We start from the raw sequence: 15,290 nt of genomic DNA on the forward strand, positions 1-15,290 counted from the left end.
CTAAAGATTCAGTTTTTTTTATTTTATTTTATTTTTTCGTGTTTTTTATCAGGATGTGCCAGAGGACATCTGTGCCACTAGATGGCAGCAGAGACTCTGATCACCACTTAATCCTCAGTTTGGTTCCTCACACAATTTATTCTTGTTATATTATGTATGGACACTAGATGGCTGTAGGGGATCATGTTTAGATCTGTCAGTAATTATTCAGTGTACACTCTCCCATCCTACAGGTGGAAAACTCAGGGGATCCATGGGAGAACTTCCAAAACTCTCAACCGCTCTCATATTGGGAATGCGTGTACTTATTAATGGTCACTATGTCCACGGTGGGATATGGAGACGTATATGCAAGAACCACACTTGGACGCCTTTTCATGGTCTTCTTCATTCTTGGTGGTCTGGTAAAATAACTTTTCCTCTTGTTGGCACTTGTGTATCTCCCTGCACCCATCTGATACAAACACCTCTTGCCCTGCTACCATGTAAATCTATCTGATAAGACAACTCCTGTGATTTGACTCCCCTAACTGTCATCTGTCCAAAGTCTTTATAATGGCCCAAATTAAAATGCTGTTTTTTTACATATTGTATATGTCCACTGTATTTGTAATGTTTGCACCCACCGTAAAGATCAATATCCCTGTCTTACCATTACAGCCCAAGTTAAGATTATATGTACTGTACATGCATTGTTGTATGCTGAATGACACGGACTTATACCCCTCATTAGACTATGTGTTGTATTGCATTTAAATTAGTATGTAAAGATGTACTAAGATGTGAAGTATTTTGACCGATAATGTTGTTGTTATTCTCTTAAAACAGTTTTGCGGTTTCAGGAGATCCCATAGTTCTGTTTCCCTCCCCAAATTCCAACAAACACAATGGCATGGGGATGGCCCATAGTCCTGCTTGAGCGTCACCACAGCAATGGCAGCCATAAACACTTTGAGACCAGAAAAATTTTAGATGATGATACAGAAATATAAATATAGCAATAACAGAGGAATCTTCATTTCAACCAAATTACCATTGTTGCACATTAGATACAGAATATTGAATCAGTCAACACATGGGGTAAAATAAGTAAGGGATAATGTACAGTCAGCTGGTTATGAATGCAAAACATATCCAGACAGGGTGATCAGGACCCCGACGCAAAGTGGAGGAATTCAGCTTTTCAGCGATTTCTTTCTTCTCACATAATTACATAATTTCAATGCAAAACAATCATTCATATCAGTTTACTTATTTAAATCGGTTAGTAGCCATGTAAGAAGCGATATAATGTACAGTCATCCGATTGACATCGCAAAATAAACCCAGACAGGCTGATCAGGACCCTGACGCAAAGCTACATTATCCCGCTTATTACTATTAACCAGTTAAAAAATAAATGGACATAAAATGTTGACTTGCATTGAAATTATGTAATTAAGTTAGAAGAAAGAAATCGCTGAACAGCTGAATTCCACCTCTGGTTTACGTCAGAGTTCTGTTGGTGTTTATTTTGTGAAAATGACCATCTTACTGCTTATTATCCAGCTTATTAAAAGACTACTTTCCAAATAATAAATAAATAAATGGTTATGAAACATTGATTTGAGTTGAAATTATTTTATTAACTTACTTGTAGATATCACACAGTGATCCGAGAAGTAGGAAAGTTGACTCACAATACCTGGATGACCGGTCTGATACATCTTAATCCCCCCATGTGCGGTTGTTACTCAGAAATATCAGACTGCTAGATGGCGCCATTTACCAATCAGAATCGAGTATTCCAGAGATACAGGTAGTACAAAGTTATAATACAGTACATTATAGTAAAATATTGTTTTTTGGCATGTTTTCCTCACTGTTTCTAACTAAATGAACAGAATAATATATACATAATAATTGTTATTTATATACACTAATATAGCAATAGCCTTCGCAATGTAACATTTTTTTGTCATTTTACCTAGTTTTATTCAAATCAAAAACATTATTATTGCATCAAAAACCTAAATACATTGTGTTACACCAATGGAGTTATAATTTTTCAGATAGAGCTACATATGTTCTAATTTTACAGTGCATAGTAATAAACCACCATATTTACCTACTTATTTTTATTAAAATATTTGAAAACATAAAATACCACACTGGGGCCTTCTTGAATATTTTGGAATGATGCATGTTGAATCTTTGTATTGAACAAATTCATTGAATCGACAGTTTAAAAGAACTGATTTGTTGGAATTAATCAAACTTCCCAACTTGATAAATCACTCAGCCTTTGGGCCCAGGTAGTTAACAGACATAAGATAAAGGTATAGATCATCCACAGACATTGAGAAGGTCTCATATGAAGTTTATACAGACATAATGCAGGACAGATGCACTCCATTTCTATCACAGGACAGAAAACGTTCCAGCTGTTCAGGAGTTTCCATAGCAATGTGTGATTTCTTTGTTTTGGGGAGGACTGGAAATAATCACAGCTCTGCGGTCTGCTTTATATCAGGTGTTCAATTAATGACTTCAGTACGGAAACATTGTAAACCATCAAGTATGATCAGGCAGATGTCATAATTCATCAGGGACCCAGAGAGAGCTGAAGAACATCTTAAAACCCACTTTGGAAAAGTGAGACTGACAACATGGGGATAAAGTGTCCTTCTAACACAGTGTGGAGATAAAACAGAATTTTGATGAGGCTGCAATCTTGCAAAACACATCCAGCTCATTTAAAGCACGCTAATGAGTCTTAATGTGCTTTGCAGCTGTGGGCAATCAGGCTGGACTATTCAAATCAACTTGCCACTGCATTAGTGTTTGTTGGACAAAACATGGCATGTAGGGTTTTTTTTTATTTTTTTTGCTTCCTCACGACAAGACTTTTTAATTTAATTTTTTGTGTGTGCTTTCAGTCAAACATAGATGGGCAGCACCATAAGTTTTGGGATTTTTTCTCTAAGTGATCTTAAATACTGGTTAATTTTCCTAAAGATTTGGCATTTTTCCACCATTCCATTTTCCCCTTGAATAAAATCATGGTGTGAAATGGGGAGTATTTTTGACATCATGCTGTCTTTTTATTTCAGAAGCACAGTGGACTTATTTGGATTTTTTTTACAATACAGTATAAAATATGGTTACAGATTTGTAACCAAACCACCTACTCCTCGGGGAAAATCGGGTGGACAAGCGCGTACCCCCTCGGATGGGTTTTTCCGCTCTCTTTTTTAGTCTCTGCTTCTGTCTCCTATCTTCTCCTTAGGCCATGTTTGCCAGCTACGTCCCTGAAATCATAGAGTTAATAGGAAACCGCAAGAAATATGGTGGTTCCTATAGTGCGGTAAATGGCAGAAAGTAAGTATTCCAGGTGCCTCTGTGGCTTCGGTCACAGCAGGGCCCCTCTTTGCATGCCCTTTTCTGTTTCTGTTCCATGCATGTAGGCCATGTTTGCCCGCTACGTGCCAGAAATTGCTGCTCTCATCCTTAATCGGAAGAAATACGGAGGGAGTTATAACTCGACACGAGGCAGAAAGTAAGTCAAAATCCAGAACCAGGTGTGGTTGTGTGACTCAGATGCTCCCCTTATCGGATAGAGAGGGGATTAGTGCAGACAAGCAATAATAAACAATAGAATGCATAAAGGATAAATGAATGTCACGCTGTGACTGGAGACCTTGGCCATTGAAGCCACATGTCCATGCCCTTTGCTCTGTGTCCGTGGCTTCTTTTCTGTACCACATCTTGCTGCATTTTAATTTCATTACAGTCTCTAGAGCTTTCGTGACTACTGTTTATTTTCCATCCATTGTGTGCTGCTAGAATCAATGTGTTTGTCTCACATTTGCTATATTCTCTCTTGCAGTGTATCCCAACCCTGTTCCTGAAGGCCCCAAACACTACACATGTTGGATGTGTCCCTTATCAGACACACCCATTTCAGGTCTTGGGGCACTCTACTAATCAGTTGATGAGTTGAATCCAGTATGTTAGTGGCTGACTAGACCAAACGCATTCTTGCGTAAGGAATATAACAAAACGCAGGTGTCTCCAGACACGTTTTTAAAAGTTGTTTAAAAAGTTACATTAATTTGACACACTGCGTCTTAAAAACGTGACACTTCTATGTGAGTGGCTATAAACTGGGAGGAGTGGTGGAACAGATAAAGACATCCATCTAATGCATGTTTACAGAAAAAAAACAATTAAAAATCTGTGTTCGGCATGAACAACCCCTTATGCTGCATTCCAGACAACTCAGAATTCTCCTACCTCCTTGAAAACAACGACTGGAGCAGTGCTCGTAGTCGGACATGTGACTTCTGAAGTTGGGGCACGTTGATCAAGCCTGACATCAGTGAGAAGAGTCATTTGACAACATTTCCAAAATGGCGTCAACTAATGTATTTCTGACAAGGCATTAAAGGTATAGTTCACCCAAAAATGAAAATTTGCTGATAATTTTCTCACCCTCAGGCCATCCAAGATGTATCTTTCTTCATCAAAACAGAATTTAAGATTTGTAGGATTTCATTTCATGCCTCCTCCTTTAAACAATGCAAGTGAATGAACTCGGAAGTGAATTTTTGACGGTCCAAAATGCATATTTAGGGTGCATCAAAATAATCCACACGACTCCAGTCAACAAATAAAGTTCTTCTGAACCCAAACGATTGATTATTTTTTAAAACAAAACAATACTTATATACTTTTTAACTACAAATGTTCACTTCCATACATCTCTGTGACGTGTGCTCAAAGGAGGGATGACGTAAACTCGTTGGTAAGTCACGTGTCACGTGTAGGAGGAGTCAGGAAGTGTGTCATTGTTTACAAGAGAAACTTGCACAGACCACAGACCAAGCGCCGTTCACAAACCAAAAGAGTCCAAAACAATTTAAAAACAATATAAAATAAAAAATAATTTCCAAATAATAATAAAAACATTACTGCAGTAAATAACCATCTTTTATTTTGGAGCAATGCCGTTGTGTTATCTACTTGTGCTTTTTCTTTAGCAGAAATATATAGGCTATATGACTTTCAGGAATTCAAGCCACACAAGTTGTAGTTAGTGAAACCAAGAGTCCTTTGTGTGAGACTTGACAGTGAAGTGGCGTGAAGGTGAGTTATTTATGCAGGCAGTGATGAGCGAGTAAATTGAGTGCAGGTGCGGTGAATTAGAAATCTGGTGATGAGGAGCGGAGCGCTGAGGGCGGTGCAGAGCCCGAGGGAGGTGTGGCAATGACAAAGTTTTCACACATACCTGAGTTCACTGGAAAAACAGCACGGGCACAGCCGCTGAATTCAGATATCGACCCTTTGTTTCTTTCGATGGTCTGAAATCATCAGGGGTAAAATGTTCACTGCACACCCTCCAATATTTGGGAGAATGTAGGGGTGTACTGATATCCAGGTTCAGTGCGATAAACCAGAGCTTCAATCGCTCAAGATCATGTATATGCAGTCGATGAAAAGTTAATGTTTCCCGCCGTGCATTTTCTTTGGGGTTTCTGAAGGTTGAAGCATCCAGATACACACACACCAAATGACCGTTTTGAACAATACACTAATACAAATACAAATCTACAGCAAAGACAATTAAACTTTTGTACAGCGCTACTTCTCTTGTAAACAATGACGTGCTTCCTGCCTCCTCCTTCACGTGTGACCTTACCAACGAGCTTACGTCATCCCTCTCACAGAGATGTACGGAAGCGAACATTTGTAGTTAAAAAGTATATAAGTATTGTCGTGTGGATTATTTTGATGCACCCTAAATATGCATTTTGGACCGTCAAAAAATGGAGTACATTCACTTGCATTGTTTAAAGGAGGCATGAAATGAAATCCTAAAAATCTTAAATTCTGTTTTGATGAAGAAAGAAACTCAGATACATTTTGGATGGCCTGAGGGTGAGTAAATTATCAGCAAATTTTAATTTATGGGTGAACTATTCCTTTAAGTTCATTATAATTATACTGTAATATAAAGTTGCCTTATTTTATCACTTTTCGTCAGCTTTTTTAAAGCGAGTGCAAGCATTTTGTGTTTATGGCTTTTATGTTTTGGCATATTTGGCACAAGGACGTGCAATTTCTTGTAGTGTAATTTCGCCACCACGTAATATGTACATTTGACTTAAACGCTTTGAGGTCAGAAGTGGGGAATTTCACCTCATGTATTCCCGCCTCTGACTTAATCTGGAACACTGCATTAGATTAGAAGACATTCAGAATTATGTTGGGGGCCTCCAGGAACAGGGTTGGGAAACAGCACTAATGTAATGGAAATGACCACAGTGAAGTATATCCACTTGAAGAAAGTTATTTAATCACTACCACTCACTTATATAACTTGCTTTTTTTGTGACACTCAAGTAAAGTAAAGACACTGAACATAGCTATCTTAACAGCTTCAATACTGTTTACTTAGACTCATCATTGTCATGTGTCTATTTCTTTTCTGTGCTTTAAGTTCTGCTTTTCCATCTCTTGCATGCTTTGTGACTGGACGTCTGTTGGCTTTATTCTTTTACCGGTTATGCATGCTGCAGTGAGAAAAAGCCTCTCTGGCTGTGTGTCACTGCTTGCCCCATCTCCTCATCTTTGTGTGACATGACTCTGGCCCTGATCTTCAGTCAGCTCGCACACACCCTGAATGCCTGGATGCCTCAGCTCTCACACTGGAGCTACTTCATTGCAATTGGCTTGGTTTTTTGCCCCGCTTGGTACTTTTATCATGTCCCGTTTTTCTTTTTTTTTTTTTTTTTCAAAGATGACCCCGAATGTGAATGTGGATGTTTTGAACCCCACCACTTGTTCCTGGCTCAACACGGCCCTGTCATCAGCACAGCGATTCTCCTAAACACTCGCCTTTAAGTTCTCGAGTCTTTCTCTCTCTCTTTCCCAACCCATACCGCAGCGTGAAACAGGCGCACAGTCACGTCCAGCTTTCATCATCTGAATTTGAGGGCGAATACTAAGCCGGGAGAAAGCCATTAGGAGCCCCTTTGTTTAATGCCGTTTCCCTGTCAGTGAAACAAGATTGATGAAATGTTATGTTTGGCCTCGGCCTCATGTTTGTATTCTCTTGGTGTTGAGAGAAGGCCTTGTCAAAAGAGCGGAGCCTCTCTCTTTCTCTCTTTCTCTCCATTTCTCTCCCTTTCTCTCACTCTCTGGCTATGCATGCATCTGGATGCAATTACAGGAGGCTCCATCTCTCTGGCCAAGCAGAAAGACAGGCACCAAGCTTTGCATTATTGTTTAAATATGCATTGGACTGTGTGCTTATGAATGGACACTCCGCGACACATAGAAATAAATGTGTCAGGATGTTTATTTCCTCTGTCAGCACTTTTCCGACAAGCTCAGGCTGGTGCAAAATATAAAACTTTGGAGTGTAATTCTACATAAACTCAAAACAGTTCAAGGGCATTTCGTTTTTATTAATTAGCCTAGGAGTGTTAATGAATAAGTGTTGAAGGCTGATTTTAGAAAAAGTCAATGTAGAGCTTAGCTTGACTTAAAACTAATTTTATTATGGATCCTTTTGAATAGAAGCATTTTGTATTATAATTATTATTTTTTTTTACAATGGATATTAAAAAATATCACAGTTTGCAGAGGAGCTAATGAAACAATTACTTCCTCTGAGATAATATTTACCACACCTCCGTACATTTACATTACATTTAGTCATTTAGCAGACGCTTTTGTCCAAAGCGACTTACAAATGAGGAACGTATGAGGGACGTATAACCTCTGTATTATACGTCATGTCCAAACTTGAATGTCTCTTCTTAAAATTGTATTTTGTTACTTTCTCTTCTATATTAATGGTATATCCAGCCGTTTTCAGCCAGCTATGTGGACATCCCTTCTATTACGTTCACTAAGGTCTACTAAGTTCAGCCGTGGTGCAAGGTGTAGCAATAGTTTTAAGTGTAATCTTTGCTATTGAAACCATGCCGCAGCCAAATTTGTGATGTCAGCATGTGTGCAGTGTAGCGTTGAACCGTCAGAACGAGAACACAGTTCAAGTTGGATCTATGACTTTCATTTAGAGCAGCGTTCCTTTGGAACGGGCCGGGGTCTCTGTGGTTTCCATTACAGCTCTGCCAAACTGAACAATGGAATCAGAAACTGACATAAACCCTGAGTGAACTCTGAGCTCATACACCTCCTCTGAGCTCCTCTCCAGAATCTATGCCATGCCAAGTACATGCAGCGACTGCACCCGGAGATCAGGCCTCTGTTGGCATGTGTGCGCATGGAGTGAGAGCTGAAATGGCATATAGAAATGATGTTACTGATATGGCTCTCATAACACATTAAAACATCAAAAGAGGTCATCAATAGAGGTCCAGTCATCTGGTTTCTTGACTTCTGGTTAGGTGTGTATGTGAAACAATCCATGCGTAGCTGACAGTCTGATGGATAGTCTGTGATGTTGGAGAGCTTATTGCAATGAACATTATTGTCCTGCTAGATATATTTCACTGAAATATAGCAGAATTTTCAACTTAAGGGTAATTTAATTTATATGGAATTCATATGCAGCCATGTGTTTCTGTCACAAACTGTGTTGATCGATTATGTATTCCGTTTAAAGTCATTTTTTAGTTCCAGGACACTTGTTAAAAAAAAAAAGATATGAAAATCCACTGAAATGCATAGTATGCAATGCATACAGTACAGCCAAGTGCATAGTGGGGCTATGTCCAGTACGTCAAATATCAGAATATTGTGATTCTTTTTCTCACTATTTTGCATCTTTACTTTATATCCTTGTATAGATATTTTTATTTATTTATGGATGTTTCTTCAACTTAAGGCACTTATAGCTCTGTGAACTTCTTGAAAGTAAAGTTTCATTAAAACATTTTTCACACTCTTACTAGTTTATTTAATTTGTCTAATTACAGTGTCCAACAGTGTGTGTACATCACAGAAGACTTTTGTAAGTTTTTTTTTTTTTTTTCTAAAAGTTATGGAAATTACCAACACAGTGTAATTTCCACCACATCTAAAATTTTGAATTGTTTGATAGAATTTGGTGGTGGAAATGACCGTTGCAAGGTTTTTTATTTATTTATTTATTTTTTTTTTATAAAATGACCGACTCATTTGTCTTATCAAGGCTAATTTAATTGCCAACATTTTATGTATCCTAATTCATTTTTGCATAATTTGGGTAAATTACAGCTTTATTGGAAGTGCAGTGTTATTTAAAATTTTCTTTGTTTTCTTCAAACATCATTTGTCTCATACTTTATTCATTGATGAATAAAACTTTATTCATGCTTTTACTGTCAGTTCTCTTGACTTGGTTAAAAAGTACACTAATGTTTGAAAAAACTTTAGTAAAGTTTTAATAGTTTGCATAGTTTTTGGAAACTTGATATAAATAATTTTCACACATCACATATTAAAATAGAGTATTTCACAATTTGTTTAGATTATAATGGTTTTAATCATAATGTAATACCATCATAATAATTTGTATTTTTATAATGGATTTTCATAGTTTAAAATTGAAAGTCTGGTCTGGAACAAGGCTAAAACAATAAAATCTGTACATAAAAAGCATTTGTACCAAAAATGATGAAGGCCTGGTCAAAAGTAATTTGAAGCCACATATAAAGACCTTCATATAACAAAAGGAAATTGTTGAAATCTGTTGCTTTTAATAAAAATCAGCCCCTGGGAAACTATATTGCCAAAAGTTGAAGAAACATCCTTATATGTTGATATCATTGGTCAAAGTCGCTTCTATGACCACACAAGAAAGATTAAAACTTATCCTGCAGATGTGCTTTTAAATGTGTGGCAATTGGAGATACCAGGGACCTAACCACCATAGAAACTGAGTGGACACATTCCTCACCTCAATATTTAGATCAGTGGCCAATCATTATGGGTTTATGGCGAATTATTTTTATTTACCTTTGGTCACCTACTGTGTTTAATATTTGGCTACATCATTGAGCAATACCCAACCCTAAAGAATATTCAGGGAAATTACAGTCCGATATGATGTAATTGAGTGGCTTTGAATAATTACAGTGTTTTTGAAAGGCGTGACTGGCTAAAGTGTTGCCAAATTAATTCATCACTGAACACTGCTTCCTAATGATGATGATGCAGTCCTGGCCCCATGTGGACTACATATGAGGTCCATTTAAAGCTCTGTTCTCTTTTCTTTTCAAGCAAAGGACAAGCATTTACTCCTTTCATCTTGTGAAGTTCCCCTCACCACTATCGTTTGGACACAACTTTTTCTAAAACATTGTTGAATAGTCTGTGATGACTGCAGAAACAGACCGGGAAGTGGAGAACTGCATATTATCTATTTCGATCGCTCAGTTAAAGGATTAGAGCAGTATCAATGGTTTCGCTGCTGAGGCTGATGTTCGAGCTTGTTGATTTTAATTTCTTCAAATGTTTGGTTTTGATTCCATGTTTTGGTGCTTTGTTTTTAATCTGTTTTTATTTGGCATGTTTCACAGTGCATGCTGGATAAACTGCCCTTCTGCATTTGCTTGCTGAGTTTGTACACATTTTTAGTTTATTTTCCACCTTTTTGTGTGCAACATTGTGTTGTAACCCGTGTTCTCTTCACTTTATGTTGTTCACAGTACATTAGTGTTAATATGTATTTTAAGTTTGTATATTTGAAATTGTGTAATTGTCTTTGTTAAAATGTTTATATTATTATTTCTAAGTGCTCATAGTACTTTTTAAATCAGGGACAAACTAAGTATCTGCCCTAAACACAGGCAAAGCCACATGGAAGATGAAAATAGAATGCAAGAAATGCCAAACAGTTGGATTTTATAAAAAAGATCCTGCTTTTATTTTAATTTTATTTTTATTTATTTTTTTTTAAGGGAAACATGCCTTTCTCTTTCTGTGCTACTGTAAGTCTTAACTCAAGAATTGAAAAAGTGAAGAAAGTTTTGGCAGCCTATAATGACCTTACCTAATACTCTTTTGCATGGTTTTGTTTCTTGTATTGCTTCCAGTGGTGAAACACAATCAGTAGCACTGTCACGCACCACTGATAACTCATCCAAACATGGAGACAACATGTCTGACATAAGCTGTCACAGAGTGTGTTTGTGTCCATGCCAGAGACTCTTTATTGGTGTTATACAGTTAAAAGAGTGAGAGCACTGACATACAAAACTCATGGATTTAGCTAAAGCTCTACAGAGGGCATTTTTGGAAATTGGAAAACATGAATAATGTGTCTCTCATCAAGCCACCCCTCTGCCAGATGCTGTTGGCTTTACACCAAGCCAACTTGACAGGGTCCTCTCATCCCAGCACAGTCAAGCATGCAATTACTACTACTCATTAAATACAAGAGTGGATCTGTAAAGATCATTATGTCTGATAGCATCCAGATTCTGCAGCATTAAAGCCTCACTGTGCCTCATCAGCAAAGAGAGATCTGCCTAATGTTTGCCAGGGATCTGAGCACAAATAATTACAACACCTGAGAGTGCACATACACATACACCCAGTTACAATTAAGGTCAACCTGTGTTCTTAGTACAATCATGAGTCCATAGTGTCTGCTTAGGGGAGATGTTGTTTAGATAGATTTAGATTGATGACCATGCTCTTGAGACTTTGACCACAAAGTAATCCAGCATGGGAAGTGAAGCGATCCTTAAAGCCCATGGCTACAGCTCAACTCTGTGACCTCCTGTTGCATGCAACTCTGCCTGACAAATAAAGCATTGTTATTGCCCTGAAATTGTTGTGCAACAGCAATATAAGTAGCCATTAATTTGTTAGAATTGTAACAATGGGCCGTAATCAATTATACGAGTCAGATCATTGCAGACATATAAAACTCTTGAGAACAACTTTGGTGTGTAATTTAAAGTGTAGCGGTGTGTAATTTAGAGTAAAGTATAGAATGAAAGAAAAGGCAATCTCAGGTAATGTCTGGAGGATGGCTGGTTAGCAGTACATTCAGCAGCAGTATGAATGACTGGGCTTGAATGGGCCTTAGTTCTAAATAAGTCACTTAAGAGGTTCCAACTTGGTTACAACGCTGCCTTAAAAGGCAGCTGCTTAAATAGGCAGTAGATATAGTGTGGCAGCTCACTAGGTTTTGGAACAGATTTCTAGAATGAAACTAGATCTTAGTAAGGAGACAGGATAAATTAGTCCCAGAAAGCCATGACCTCTGGTCCAGTCCAGTTGAGCCTTGAAACAAAATGTTTGTTCCATCTGATGTATCCCAAGTTTTTAATTTAGTGCCTGTCCTGGAAGAGAGTGAAGTCATGGTTTAGGTTCACAGCAGCCACAGAGCCCAAAACAACAATAATAATAATAAACAAAAATGTCCAATACATGTCAGTTAGTATTGAAATACATGTCAACATTCTAGCACAGGGGTGGTTTGGCTACAGAGACTTATTGCTTAAGAAAATTTGACAATCCAACATTAAAATGTAAGATTACATTTTGTTTGTCCTAAAAAAGTTTAAAGCATTGAATTTAGTGTTTAGGGCTTTTTCAGAACATGTTTATAAATATGAGGTTAAACAGCATGTGCTGTTATGACTAAAAGGGGAGTGAATATTTAAAGCCATGACATAAAATGTTTTCAAGACATTTTTGGTTATTATGTATGGTCTTTTTTAGGGTATGCCAGATTTTTGTTTTGCTTTGTGTTGCGCTCTTCAGCTGAATTTTCCCATTTTACAGGCACATTGTGGTCTGTGGTCATATCACGCTCGAAAGTGTTTCCAACTTCCTTAAAGACTTCCTACACAAGGACAGGGATGATGTCAATGTAGAAATAGTTTTTCTTCATAAGTAAGTACAACTCTCTTTGGCATAAATTTGAAGGACTTTATAGAAACTTTTCTTCAATTTAAATAGTTTAATAGCCTGTGCTTTATTTAAAAAAAAAATACTAGATCAAATGTAGTTGCCGGTATCAGTATCAATGTGCTTTTAATTATTGTTTTACGCTAATACAAATGTGGTGTGTGTTAAAGGTGAATTTTGTAATTTCTAAATTGCCACCTGTTCATTTGTGCGGCCTGACTGGAGTGTGGGTCAATGATGTGATGCTTTTTTTTTTTTTTAAATTCAAAAACACATTAAAAATGCAGTTTACACAAAGAAAATATATATTTTAATACACTTCTACTAAGATAAACATGTTTTAAATTCATATATATGTGTGTTTACTGTATATATATATACACACTCATCGACCATTTAACAAGGTACACCTGTACATTTACTAATTTATGCGATTATCTAATCAGCTAATCATGCAATGCATACGATCATGCAGATACGGGTCAGGAGTTACAGTTAATGTTAACATCAACCATCAGAATGGGGAAAAAATTTGAAAAAAAACAATTTATTTTTTTACTGTGGCATGATTGTTGGTGCCAGACGGGCTGGTTTGAGTATTTCTGTAACTGCTGATCTCCTGGGATTTTAACACACAACAGTCTCTAGACTCTAGAGTATAAAGAGAATGGTGCGAAAAACAAAAAATATCCAGTTAGCGTCAGTTCTGTGGACGAAAACGGCTTGTTAGAGGTCAGAGGAGAATGGCCAGTAAAAATTAAAGTTTAAAGTAAAAAAAAAAAATGTGGTGTAACAGTCAGGAGATGAATATAAAATAAAAGATACAATTCTTGAAAAAAGAAATGCTGCTATAAGAAGTTTGGAATAATAATTTATTATGGTTTCTTAAAAAAAAAAACAAAGCTGTGAAAAAGGTGAAAATCTTTTGTCCACCAAATCAAAATCAGACATTGTAACCAACATGCAGCTAATTTGTTGTCATGTGACAAAAACAAAAACAAAAAAACACATAAAACCCCTTTAGACCCTCATGAGTTTTTCCACTGTATTTTTTATAAATCATATATTTTGACATTTTTATGCCAAGGTACAGTTTGTTCTGGCCAAATTGAATAACCCATGGCAAACTCCTTGATATTTGTGACTCAAAAAATCATGACATTTGTAAAATAATTATTTGTGTAATATTTGTAAATAATTTTTTTCTTTACCTTAAAAAATATGTTTGAAAAGTGTTAATAATTTTTGTATTTTTTTTTATTAACACACTTATACTGTATACATTCATGTATATTCAAGGTGCAAAGAATGTATTTCAATAGCTGTTACAGTACTTGATGTGAGGTTATACCACTTAAGATCTTTTTAACAAGTCTTTTTTTTTTTTTTAATGCTATAAATGCTTTTTTTAATTTATGAAACCAACACGGGCACAAAGATTACATTTCTACAATTTATCTATTTAAACTATATTTTTTAAATATTTCAAATTTTTATCATCTTGGACAACCTTATTTGTAAAAGACCAATGTAACAACATTGGCTCAATCAATGGTGTGAGTTTGGGCAGGGCCATTTCGGAGCATACAGTATGTAGGCCCTAAGCAAAATCCTACTTGGAGGCCCCCCATATATATATATATATATATATATATATATATATATATATATATATATATATATATACACACTGGCGGCCAAAAGTTTGGAATAATATACAGATTTTGCTCTTATGGAAAGAAATTGGTACTTTTATTCACCAAAGTGGCATTCAACTGATCATAATGTAAAGTCAGGACATTAATAACGGGAAAAATTACTATTACAACTTCTTAAACTACTTCAAAGAGTTCTCATCAAAAAATGATCCACGTACAGTAATGACAGCTTTGCAGATCCTTGGCATTCTGGCTGTCAATTTGTCTAGATACTCAGGAGACATTTCACCCCACACTTCCTGTATCACTTGCCATAGATATGGCTGTCTTCTCACGCACCTTACAGTCTAGCTGATTCCACAAAATCTCAATGGGGTTAAGATCCATAACACTCTTTTCCAAATATCTGTTGTCCAATGTATGTTTCTTTGCCCACTCTAACCTTTTCTTTTTGTTTTTCTGTTTCAAAAGTGGCTTTTTCTTTGCAATTCGTCCCATAAGGCCTGCACCCCTGAGTCTTCTGTTTACTGTTGTACATGAAACTGGTGTTGAGCGGGTAGAATTCAATGAAGCTGTCAGCTGAGGACATGTGAGGCGTCTATTTCTCAAACTAGAGACTCTGATGTACTTATCTTCTTGTTTAGTTGTACATCTGGCCTTCCACATCTCCTTCTGTCCTTGTTAGAGCCAGTTGTCCTTTGTCTTTGAAGACTGTAGTGTACACCTTTGTAAGAAATCTTTTTTTGGCAATTTCAAGCATTGTATAGCCTTCAT

At 36.7% G+C, this 15,290-nt stretch overlaps 1 protein-coding gene across 10 annotated transcripts in view; it reads left to right on the plus strand.

The window, feature by feature from the left end:
• Positions 1 to 15,290, plus strand: part of kcnma1a (potassium large conductance calcium-activated channel, subfamily M, alpha member 1a) — a 312,165-nt gene that overhangs the window by 194,630 nt on the left and 102,245 nt on the right. For all 10 annotated transcript variants that reach the window (XM_051651297.1, XM_051651298.1, XM_051651289.1 and 7 more), the window contains exons 8-10: positions 234 to 404; positions 3,269 to 3,360; positions 12,733 to 12,843. In XM_051651297.1, coding sequence (XP_051507257.1) covers positions 234 to 404; positions 3,269 to 3,360; positions 12,733 to 12,843 — 374 coding nt within the window. The remainder of the gene's footprint in view (positions 1 to 233; positions 405 to 3,268; positions 3,361 to 12,732; positions 12,844 to 15,290) is intronic.

The sequence above is a fragment of the Myxocyprinus asiaticus genome, chromosome 23, assembly GCF_019703515.2.
Source record: "Myxocyprinus asiaticus isolate MX2 ecotype Aquarium Trade chromosome 23, UBuf_Myxa_2, whole genome shotgun sequence".
In the NCBI taxonomy this organism is placed as follows: domain Eukaryota; kingdom Metazoa; phylum Chordata; class Actinopteri; order Cypriniformes; family Catostomidae; genus Myxocyprinus; species Myxocyprinus asiaticus.